The 12391-nt window shown below is 39.1% G+C and overlaps 1 protein-coding gene across 1 annotated transcript in view; it reads left to right on the forward strand.

Annotated features, from left to right (window-relative positions):
- Nucleotides 1–6007: 6007 nt before the first annotated feature.
- Nucleotides 6008–12391, forward strand: part of LOC108574371 (GTPase-activating protein CdGAPr) — a 26118-nt gene continuing 19734 nt past the window's right edge. Inside the window, exon 1 of the mRNA XM_017936950.1 lies at nt 6008–6076. Within this exon, the coding sequence (XP_017792439.1) occupies nt 6008–6076 (69 nt within the window). The remainder of the gene's footprint in view (nt 6077–12391) is intronic.

The following is a 12391-nucleotide window of genomic DNA, read 5'->3' on the forward strand; positions in this document are numbered from 1 at the left end:
GAAGTGTTACCAATGCAGAAGTAAAAAAAAATAATCACCGTTGCTACACTGTATTATTTATTACATTTTTATTTTCAAGTCATAATAACATCCCTTCGATCATAAAATGTAACCAACTCGATACTAGAAATATCTTGTACTACAATAGCATATTATACTGGCTAGTTTAGTAAACAAAGCAAATTTAACACAAGTCAGATTCAATTATTCCCGCCAACGGTAAGTGTACACCGGCAGATCCTGCGCAAGTGTAGTTGCGCATAACAAGCGTAGCATTCATTCTTCTCCCAGTCAAGACGCGAGGGTCAGGTTAGGCAGGTTGAGCTGACAGCGGAGAGCGGAAACAGCGTTTCGTTCTAGCTCGTAAATGAAGGTTAACTTCGTCGCGAACCTAGTGAAGTCCGTGGACAAGAAAGAAGGCGATGCCACAGCAGAACTGTCAACAAGATCTCCGTATTGGTTTACAAGTCTCGCGGTGAATTAGCCAGGGACAAACATGGCTCGCGTTCCGGCAGACGTGTGTTTTTCTTCGTGGTGAACCTCTGTCTTTCTCTCTTTCTCTCTCTGTCGTTCCCTGTCTCTGTTTCGCCAGGCAGGGATCCTCAACTTCGGGAGTGGTGATATTCACGCAAGTACGTAACGCATACACCCATTGTAACTCGCGTCTACACGCGGCTTAACGTATATTAATATACACACGGTAAGGGAAGAGGAGCTTCCCGCTTGTTAGTATGCAAGTGCCGTTTCGGTGCCCCTTACGTGGCCTTATTTGCACTCGCGTACGATCGGCGCGCGAAACGAATCGAAATGACCGATCCCTTTTTCGCATGATTTTTTGGAGTGCACCACCTAACTCATGTAAGTACGTTTATAATTCTCGTACGTTCGCGATTCAATATCGCGTGTCTGTGTGTTCTCGTTCTCTCTCTTCCTCTCGCTCGTTCTCTCTCTCTCTCTCTCTCCTTCGTCCCATCGTGTACGTGCGTGTGCGTGTAACGGTGCAGTAAATGGCGGAGGAAGTAAAAGGGCTTTCCTAGTCTACGATGTGCCAGCCGAGAATTGTCGGTATTGTCGTTCCCCTGACATAACCGCCGTTACTTCCCCTCGTTCGTGGTTTCAGGTGAGAGTCGATATTCCAGCTGTTCGTGCGCTTCTCGTTTCTCGGCGTACTCGATATTTCTTGTGTTATACACTATCGGACGATTGCACGATGTAAATACGTCTCTGTACACCTTATTTATTTGGCCTATTACCGCGGTGCAATTTTGTACGCGAAGTTCATTGCACTTAATGCCGTGTTGCACGACACCGTACAGAACGTACCATCGAAGAACTTTACGCATCTTTCAATGAGACCCTATAACCTCAAAATTTACAAATATCAATATTACCATGGACATCGTTCGTCCCAAGTGACTTTGTTAACAGACACAGCAAGAAAATAACATTACAAGAATTTTTACCGGCTGTGAAGAGGGATTTATCGTCATATTTTCGTTTAACGGCGGTATTTCATTTACTATTCATTTCTTACTGCACCTGTTATATTTACGTTATTAACGTTGCATTCGAGGAATTTCAGCAATAAATTTTGTACAATCAGAACAGCATATCTATCTGTACGTTTATCGTACACATTTATTAACAATTACATCATCATAATTTCATGCTTTCGTAATCATTAAACCCATTAAATCGCGAAACATTAACAGAAACATTTTCAACGAACTACGTCGTGCGAATCGTCGCAAGTTTTCACCGCAGACGTTGATCAAAAGCCGAGGTGAGGAAGAAAGCGTGTTGACAAAGTGTAAACGATAGCGGGAGCCGGCGGGGACGAACGTAAAAATGCGAATTTAGTTACTATGTAGGAATTGAAGTGCGCGTAACGTGATAAGGGCTTCTCGTGTGCACGATGCTTAATTAAGTTCTCATTGTATATACGTTGCACAACCGGAATAGAGAAAAACAATCCGTGCGGCTTGTAATTAAGCAATGGATGCGGTTGCGCGTGCTGTGGAACATCACTGTGAGAATAACAATACGCAAAAGGCGGGAGAATTCGTGAAAGAAAAAGGTTCGAGGCAATACACACCGACATTCGCATTCCAGCTGCAACTCCGCGCGAACGAGAGAAGATAGTAACCTTGGCATAGTAAAGTTATCGGAACGACGTAATCTTCTTCCCTATTGAAAAACCCCACCTTGACTCGGTTCTATCAAGCTCGTTAAGCTTTATCAAGCGGCATGTCAACGACTTCGTGAAATTATTTAGTTCGATCGGTTGCTCTCGCGCGTGCCACGCATTATCCGCCTCCCTAACGATATCGTCTCATCCGTCGCGTCCATGTAAACCGGGCGTTAAGGTTGGATAGTCATTTTAGCGACCGATTGATACCATCGTGTCAATATTTTCATTTTATTCGACTTATAGTACGTTTAATATGGGTATATAAGCATAATTCTCGAATTATCGTGTTATTGAAAATTCGTCGTATACATATAAATCAAAATTGATATTACATAAGATATTTAGTAATAAACGGTACGACCAGGAAACTAGTAATGTGTTCAGAAACACATTAAATTTGATCATATTTTGAAAATATTCGTTCGTATTCTAAGGTTAGTAGAAGTAATAGTTTTAATCGTTTGTTTAAAATAAAGATACTAGTTAGATGGACAGTTGCCAGTTTTGACTTGCACGACACCGAAGCCCAAACACACGTGGATCGAATTAACTTGTACGGATTCCTATTTATCGATCGAATTTGCCATTGAAGGAACCTCTCCTATATTCTTACACTGTGGCATGAATTACATTTGAAGCTTCTCGAAAAATCGTCGTGCGTGGTAATTATCTCGGCTAGGGGATCGTCTTCGAGACAATTCTTTGTTTTTTTTTCTCCTGCGCCATTTTAATTAAACCGATCTACGCTTCGTGCCCGCGAATATTTAACATCCCTACGTGCAGCAGCGGATGTGGCATAGACTTTTTACTTGTGGCTTTGTTACACTTTTATTTTCGTCGTTCCTCGACCGTGCCGCTGCTGCACGTTCTTGGCTGATAGAGAGAAAGAAAAAAAAGGGAAAAAAAGAGGGGGGCAAGAAAGCAACTGTCAGTTTCGCTCGTGAATGTGCAACCGGATATTCTCTTTAGTACGAAAAACACTAGCCTGTGAAAGAGCGCCTGTTAATTAACCATCGAACAAACGAACAAGCCCCATAGAGGAGAGTAGTCGTAATTTTGAATTACGACGTATGGTATGGTCTCTCATTTTTTTTGTTGTTGTTCTTTCACCCATCCGTTGTTTGTTTTTCACAGATCGTTCTAATTGAAATTTTAACGAACGCGAGAAATCGCACGGAGCAATCAGAAAACAACAAGAAGGTGTAAAATCGGTAGATTGGATTTTTCAACACGCTTCGTGTTTTACTTTCGCGTCGTTCTCCTAATTAGTTTGGAAAGTTAGTAACCATACAGATTAATGTTAATCGTATAACACTTCCTGTAGATAGCATAATTGCACGTTGCCGTGAGTACCGTGTCTTATTCGTCTTACTTCTGTCGCCGTTATCTAATAGAGATTTGTCTGATATGTTGAATTTTTGTTTTATTAGCATTCAACACGTTAGCCAGGCCATTTATTTGCTTTTAATTTAATTAGACAGCACTCCTACATCGAACCGGTAAATCTACACGCTATTCTTCGCTAATAATTACAATACTCGAGCCTTGACAACACTTCACTTGTGATCAGTCGCTATTAAAATCACATTATCGAGACGCTTGATTATTTATTGGAACGTGTTTCAATGAAAATTTCAAGTTTCATAGTTTATTTATCACACATAATTATCAAGTACCTTGAAAAATCCTCGAATCTTAAATACCGTAATTCCAAGTATCGAATTCCGATCGAACAAAGAAAACGATGAAAATTTTCCATCGATATGTGTTTCAACGAATAATCGATTAGGCGTTGCGTCGATCAGAATAGCACTTTCGCTTGATTAAAGTTCAAGAGGATCATTATACCTACGTGCACTCGTAGGCCGCGGCAAGGTCGACAGATTTAAAAAAGCAAATTCACCTGACTGCCTTCGAGACCACTGTAAACGTCGCGATTTACTCGCGAGCGAGCGTTGCGCGAAACTTTCATCCGCTTCGTGTTCTCGATTCACGGATAAGATCGCCAACGGGGCTGACCCGTAAAAATTAATTACGACCGCTATTTTCACTTTTCTTTGTTCGTTCCTTGTACACCTTGATCCGAGCTTCGTTTTTTTTATTTCTTCCATTTCTTACACGATTTAATTGCTTTTACGACCTTGAAAATTCGACGCGTTATTTTCGCCAAGGAAATACGATATTTGCAGCGTGAAAACAAGAAAGATATGAAATCTTATAGGAATCTTGTTTATCATCGGGTCACGTTGGCGTAGAGATAGAGTAGAAGAATTTATTACAGCTGTTTGACGTTGGAAGAGATTTTCTTAGATTGAACGAGATTTTTACGACGTTACGAACACCGTGTTTTATCGTAATTTGTCGTTGACACTGTTTCTCATAATTGAATGAGAATTTTCGTTACTATTATTGTAGAATCATGAAACAGTTCCATTAAAGCCAAGCCACTGAATCATAAACGTACACTGCTCGAAGCAATTAGAAGCTCGCGTATTCAAATGATCTTGTTACTCGACACGATGCCCCATGTTTCAAACGGTACTTACACCAGACAGACTGTTTTATTCATTACTCGTCCCAACGAGGACACCGAGTTATTAGGAGCCACTTTTTTTTTTTTTTCATAACCAACGCGTGATTCATTCTGCGAAATGTCAATAGAGCTTCGAATAGTGTTACAGTTAGATGCTCGTAAAATTCGTCGAAACTTCGACAATTGTCTTCACTCTTTTCTATATTACGAAGTTAAACATTAACAAATTGCAGTATTTTATCGTTTTTATGTTTGAAATATTTCCTTCATCTTGTACGATATTAAAAAGAGAATATAAATGGTTACATTGTGAGATAAAGGATTAAGTTTGAAATTGTAATTAATTTCAAAACGATCAGATCGCAATGATCACCGAAAATAATTTAAAAAGGCGAAATTTGTATCATTCACATTTTAAAATTTATTATTTCAATATTTTCTTCATTTTTTCAGATATTAAAAAAGCGAATATCAATTATTACCGTATAACGGTAAAGAAAATTGCGAGATAAAGGATTAAGTTTGGAATTATAATTAATTTCGAAACGCAATGATCGCCGAAAATAATTTAAAAAGGCGAAATTTGTATCATTCGCATCTTAAAATTTATTATTTCCATATTTTCTTCATTTTCTCAGATATTAAAAAAGCGAATATCAATTATTACCGTATAACGGTAAAGAAAATTGCGAGATAAAGGATTAAGTTTGGAATTATAATTAATTTGGAAACGATCGCCTAAAATAATCGAAAAAGTCGAAATTTTGATACTTGAAACATTCAGATCTATTATTTCAATATTTTTCCATTTCTTGAAACATTAAAAACAGCAAACACTGATAATTAACGTGCAACGATAAAGAAGTTTCAAGATAAAGGATGAAGTTTCGAGTAGTAATTAATTTCGATACGATCAGATCGCAACGATCGGCGAGAAACTGATCGAAAGCAGACGGATTAACGCTGTCGGAAAAGTTTGCATGCGCATTTTAATCAACGCCAATAACGCGAGATGCAAGTTGATTTAAGCGAAATTTACGAGCATCCGCGGGTATTCACCGCGGTAATATACGCGAGTTAATATTTCGTCCGTTATAATAAGCGCGGGGCGATAAAGACGTCTGAGCACCGTGGAAATTGTTTGCGCAGAAGAACGTGAAAGAGGAATAATGGTTCAATCGAGAGGAAAGTAAAATCCTGCCGTCATCCTGGCGCGTGGCAAACCAGGCCAAAGGCCTGGATCCTCATCCTCCTCGTCCTCGTCCACGGAGAGGCTGCAAAGGATGCCAGGACCGGCTCAAGAGAGGCCTCGTGCTCAAAGGCTTACCGACATCGAGCCTCAGACTGCAAAGGTGAGTGAATCAATTCTTTCATTATCCGTGGCCGTTTTCGCAAATTTTCTCTTGCATTCTACAATTAAACGAGAGAGAAGATATTTTTTCGTTTTTGAGGTTAGGAAAGAGTAAGATGAATCAAAGGAGAGGGAAATTTTGTTCTTTGTTTCGTGAAATTCGCGGTGTTTCTTCGTCAGATGTACCTTTGCTGTTTTAAATTCGACGAAAATAACGATGTTACGAGATTTTAATCGTTACGAATATTACGCAGGGTGCTTCGAAGAAATTTTAACCCCTTTGTGGAAAGTTTCTACGTTCTCTTTCATATTTTTTCTTTTTTTTCTTCTGAGAATGTCAATGATGGTAAACAAGCGGAGATTCTTTGAAAACAAGATACACTTGCGAACATGCTATTGACATTTTTTTTTTTTTTTAAGCTGCCTGTTTTCTCCTTAGCTGAAAATGCGTATTCGTTGGAAATAGTATATAAACATTGTACGGTTCGACGACGAAAACAATCGTTGAAAGGATATTGCGTGGTAAAGATTGAATAATACGAGTGTACTAAACAGTGAAACTTCGTAAAAGTGTACGAAATAGTTTCCTGGAAAAATGAGTCACGATTACGCAAACAATTACTAGTTTTCAACTAGTAAATCGTAATCCAAGTCGTTACAAAAATATTCTACGGTAAAAGAATGATTTTGTAAAATTTCAGCGACGCGTTGGACGTCGACGAACATTTCTCGCCTCATTTTCAGCCTTAGAATTTCAATCGACGTATTAAGCTCACGTAGAAACGTGCGAAGGAAGATTTCACGCGGACACGTCTCGAGACGGAGAGTTGCAACCTTGATTTACCTTGATCTTCCCTTTCATTCTCGTTTCACATCTCGATGATATCAGCCGGTTTTCTGTTAATTACTCACGCGGTCCTCGCTTGGTATAGGTCGGAAACCGCACGTCTCTCCCTTTCCTCCTCGCGTTATTTTAACGTTAATCTCCATTTTTCTTTTTTTTTTTTCCCCTCTTATTCTTCAATTATTTCTTCATTCAGCTTTCTCCGATTCCTCACGTTTTATACTTTCTCTTTTTACCAGAGGGGGGAAGTACGATTTCTTCCACACACGCGTACACACACACACAGAAACAGCTATATCTCCCTTATAACGTCTTCCATCAATTTATCATTCCATTTATCATCTTATTCTTCGTTGATCCTCCCGGTTGAATAAAATAAATTAAACCTCCCGGAGTTTCCAGTCAAACTCTATGCACATGTACCGGCTCGTTAATTTTTCCCGTTTGTCCTTTACTCGCCGCAATATCGTTTCTCCTCTTTTCTTTTCATAGTCGCGTGGACCGAGGAGCAAGAAACAGAAGCGTTTCATAAAGCTCAACTATGGCATTCCGATGCCAGCGAAGCAAATAAAAGCGGTTTATTCTAACGGGGATGGAGGAGGGAGGGACAAAAGATTTCAGCTTTCTCCGTTGCTTTTCCATCTTACACTCGGTGTTTTCCTTAGAGTCTCCTCCTCCTACTTTTCGCCGATAACGGACCGTTGTTGCTCTTTGCTCGCGCTTTTCGTCCCGTGGCTCGTAAAGTCGCTTCAAACAGAGAATGCGGAAGTTGCTTCTATTTCGCTCCGGTCTCGTTCGTCCATCTCGCTAGCGTGAGAGCAAATCGATAGGCTTTGCCGCCACCGTCGTTCCTATACAACTCTCTCGCTTCCTCTAACCGGTGTACACGTAAGCACGTTGGTGCGTACCAACATCCTCTCCTGGAACACCCATCCGTTCCACGGAAGCCTTCTATTTTCCTTGCCCGAAGCGTTAACCCTTCGACTGCCGGCGCAAATTAAGTTGCCACACGGCGGAGAGGAAAAAATGGAAAATCCATCGAGATCCCCCTCGAGGAAGGCCCTTCACCTGTTATTTACACCCCGGGCTGCGCGATTTTTCGATGGTGATTGCCGCATAGTGATTCGAACGATTCTGAGATTTTAGGTTAGGTTAGGTGGATCTGTTTCTTTTTTCTTCTTTTTTCTTTTGGATGGTTTTGTTGTGCGGAGATATCGGAGGATCGAAGAATTGTTCTTGTAACGATGGGAGTGATTAGGTGGTGAATGGTATTTAGGTTAGATTGAAATGGAACTTATCAGGTATCGAATTATTTTTTCGAATAGTGAATGCATTTTTGCGATCGATTGGGATTGATTTTCTCATTTGCGTTGTATCTTAATTCTAGAATGACGCATGGTTTGTTGTCATAGTGATAGCGAAAAAGTTATTTTTACCAAATGATTGAATTTATCAATAAATTACATTACACAACTACTTTCTTTTTAATTAATGAAAGTGTTATATTCAGGATGACACCATAGCTTTTTGTTTTTTTAAATCGTTACATTTTATTGCTGTACCTGTTATAAAAATGATAGAAGAGAATGTACTTTACCATAAAATACACCGACAAAATTTGCATATAAACTTCTGAAACTGTTTTCTCAAAAATTGAACTTGCACCATTCGCAAGAAATGGCTGTTAACTATGTTTCTTGTGGGATCGTTGTGTATTTTGCTAAGGAATTAAGCTGCTTGAGCTTGGTATTCTGCTGATTGTTTTGAGTGTGGTATTTCGGTGCAGAGTAAAGAAACAATTATGATAATTCAGACGGTACTATTTAGCACGATATTTAGGTTGCATACTTAACTACGCTAACAAACAACAAAGTGATTTTAATTCGAATTTTATTACCTCCGGATCAATTTTCTCCGTTATTTCCATTGGAATTATTATCTATCCTAAATAAACAAACAACAGATCAATGATAAATTAGTAGGTCAATTTTCGTTTAACAAGTTGCAGAAGTATTCTAATGATTCGTGTACGTTTCACATTGTAGCCGTCGTAGAAGTGTCACCGAGTCAAATTTGCCGAGCATTTAGATAACGTACGAAGGAAATTCCGGCGAACCTGAGAATAGAATATTTTATCAAGGAGGTGTATATCTCTAGACGAATCAGATTTATCAGAAATTCCTTGGTACTCTCTCTGGAAGAGGAGGAGGATCCGCTCAATTCTCTCGTATGAATCATTAAATCGTTGTGAATGAAAGATAACGTGAATCACGGAGAAAGATCATGAGTCACGGTGAAAGCGATCGAGCATTAATCAAAACGCGTCTACGTGTATATATATGTATTTACAAGGAAGATTCTGGTCTTTTGACAAAAGTAACGAACGTGTAGAAAAATTTACGACTCCCAGATTCGAATTTATTTCATTGTTACGCGATACGGAGGGATCCTATCTTTTACCATCTGACAAATTTCCGATCGCCAGTCAACGTGTTCCCCGTAACATGTGGGTCACCGAATGGCCTACAAAAGTCGTCAAAAGTAAAACCTCCCGTTACGGTAGTAGAAGAAAAGGAAAATGTTCAATTTGACGAGTAAAAGTAGCTTTTAAAAGACGAAAATCTCAAACATTTAGTCTAACGATCATTTTAGGTTTTTCCATTCACACTCACTTTTCTCTTAGAATTTTTCTTCGCTTTCCAACACGGTTGATATCCATTTATTTCTACTATCCAGAGCTTTCCTCTCGGTAACATTCACTCGAGTAAAACCTGAATACGATAAAAAATTAAAATCTCAAACATTCAGCTGAATTATCACTTCACCGTGTGTAAAGTGTTTAATGAAACATTCCAACATAGACTTTTCACTTGGATCTCAAGCTTCGCCAAAACGTTCACTTTTCTCTCGCAAATTTTCTCCACTTTCCAATACGGCAGAGAATTTTCATAATTACCGTAATATCAGACGATATCTCCCTTTATTCAGCTCGGTTAATTACTTCACCGTGCAAAAGTGTGGTAATCCAATATTTCAATGTGGACGTTTCACTTAGATTTCAAGCTTCACTCGAAAACGCTCACTTTTCTCTCCGGTACAGTAGAATTTCGACGTATTACTCGGAATTTTCCGAGTTGGATAAAATTTCTATGTACCGGTTTCTGTAAAATTACATTTAAACGGCGCGATTGAATAGTTGAGGGAGTCCCTAGTCACAGGTTGAACGCTCGTGGTGCCGATCCAATTTGTTCAAAGTGAAAAAGGGAGGAAAGTGAAGCGATCGCAAGGGATTCTAATTAATTTAACAGAAAGTTAATGCGTTCTGGTGACTAAGCCGTGGAACGCGTTCGCCAGGCGTGCTGTGCAACGTGTTTTCTTTCGCAGATGTTCTTTTTTCATCAACGACCGCTTCTCCGCGGCGTCGAATACATATGTCGGCCGGTTTCTTGCCGGGTCCGTAAGCTCTCCTCTGCGTACTTGTTATTTTAACGGGAGCTGGGCTGGCTGGCTGGCTGGCCCGAGGCTCTCCTCTCCTCTCCTCGCGGACGTTTAAACGAAGTTCACGCGTTCAGCTTCGAAAGTGCACACGCGACCGTATTAATTAAGACTCTCTTGCCCATTATTATGCGTATCCATTACGCTTCGCGTTGGAAGATATTCAACAAGGAGCCGGTACGTACCACGTCTGTCGAATAAGGAATACGGTATTCACTGAACTAGTTTCTTGTTTCAGTAAATCGTGTTACGTTTCTTCGCCGGAGCGACATGCCGGTAGACAAAGTGGACGCGCGAAATTTCCTTTTACTCCTTTATCCGTCACCATCTTCCATTTCTTGTGAAAACAAGAGAAATGAAAAAGAAGGAGGAAATATGTAGTAGAACGTTTCGGTCGAGAGAAATGGATTAGGTTTTCGTTTATTTTTTTTTATTTTTTTTATTTTTCTGCGGGATAAATCCATTCAGATGTAGAATTGTAAATAGATAAAGGATTGGGATTAGTTGGGAAATGTGAAGATCGTAGGGTGAATAGAGAGAATGTGTGGAATATGGAAAGGTTCGTTGTAAAGAAAAAATGAACGATCAAGTTTTTTTTTTTTGAGGGATAAATCCATTCAGATGTAGAATTGTAAATAGATAAACGATTGGAATTAGGAAATCTGAAGATAGTTATGAGATCGTCGGGTAAATAGAGAGAATGTGTGGAAAATGAAAAGGATTGTTGCAAAGAGAAGAAGAGAAAAAAATGAACGGTTAAATATGAGAATATTCATAACGTGTAATTATAAACGCGAACTATAAATAAATAAAATATTCAGTGAACTTAGTTGTAAAAGAGTTACGATTAGGTAATGCAATTAGGTAATACAATTAGGTAATAAGTAAGCAGATTAAACTTTCGGAACGTTTGTCCTGAAACTTCAGAGAGAAGTAGGAAGGAAATTAGTGTCACCTTTGTAATGCTTATCTGAAATTGTGAGTTAATTCGTCGTTTTTATTTTGGACATGTTGGTTTATTTATTTGGAGATTCTTTGTGTTAAACATCGAGTGCATCGTATTTGCATTTAGAAGAAATAAAATGACGTAGCTGGCCAAAGTTGACGAACTGATTTTTAATTGTATGCTTAAGAGGTTCGATATTTGAACGAGAAGTGAAGAAAAAAGAGGGCATAAAGTAGTTGCATGATATTTCTCTATCTAATTCGTTAGCAAAACCAGAAGAAATACTAGAACGTGTTTTAGTCAAGAAATAGACTAGATCTCCAATTGTTCGAACGAAGATGAAGAGGAGAGCACAAAGTGCTTCACGACGTCTCTCCTCTTCTTGCCTTATCCATCGTCGTTGTGCAAAAACGAGGAAAGAAGAGTAAGGATAAGTACTAGAACGTTTCAGTCAAGAAGTGGGTTAGGTTATTTCCAATCAATTGTATCGAGTTCTCAAGAAAAGGGCACAAAGTGCAGTTCGATTATTCTTTTCTCATCTGTATCTATCGGCATCTTTCGTTTCTAGTGACACTAAAAGAATACTACAACTTTTTATTCGAGAAATGAATTAGATTATCATCAATCAGATGTCTGGAATCTTGAAGAAAAGGGTACAAAGAGCATTTTGATATTCCTTCCTCATCTGTATGCATCGTCGTCTCTCATTTCTAGCAAAACTTAAAAAAAAAAAAAAAAAGGGAAAAAGAACAGGAGAACGTTTTAGTCGAGAAATAGATTAGGTTATTGTCAGTCAATTGTCTTGAAGAAGAAGGAAGAAAAAGAAGAAGAGGGTCAGTACTTTCTCGAGCTATCTAGTCTGGGCTGGATTGATTAATAGAATGATTGACGATCCTTTTCATCGAACCGGATCCACGGCAATAGTATTTTACAACGGAATCTGCTATTGTTAGAGGCAACATGCGCGCGCACGTCCGTGTTTATTCTTCTGGTTGTTAGTACCGACGAGTAAAATATTGGCGGGATGGGTT

The sequence above is a fragment of the Habropoda laboriosa genome, unplaced genomic scaffold (assembly GCF_001263275.1).
Source record: "Habropoda laboriosa isolate 0110345459 unplaced genomic scaffold, ASM126327v1 scaffold205, whole genome shotgun sequence".
Taxonomy (NCBI): domain Eukaryota; kingdom Metazoa; phylum Arthropoda; class Insecta; order Hymenoptera; family Apidae; genus Habropoda; species Habropoda laboriosa.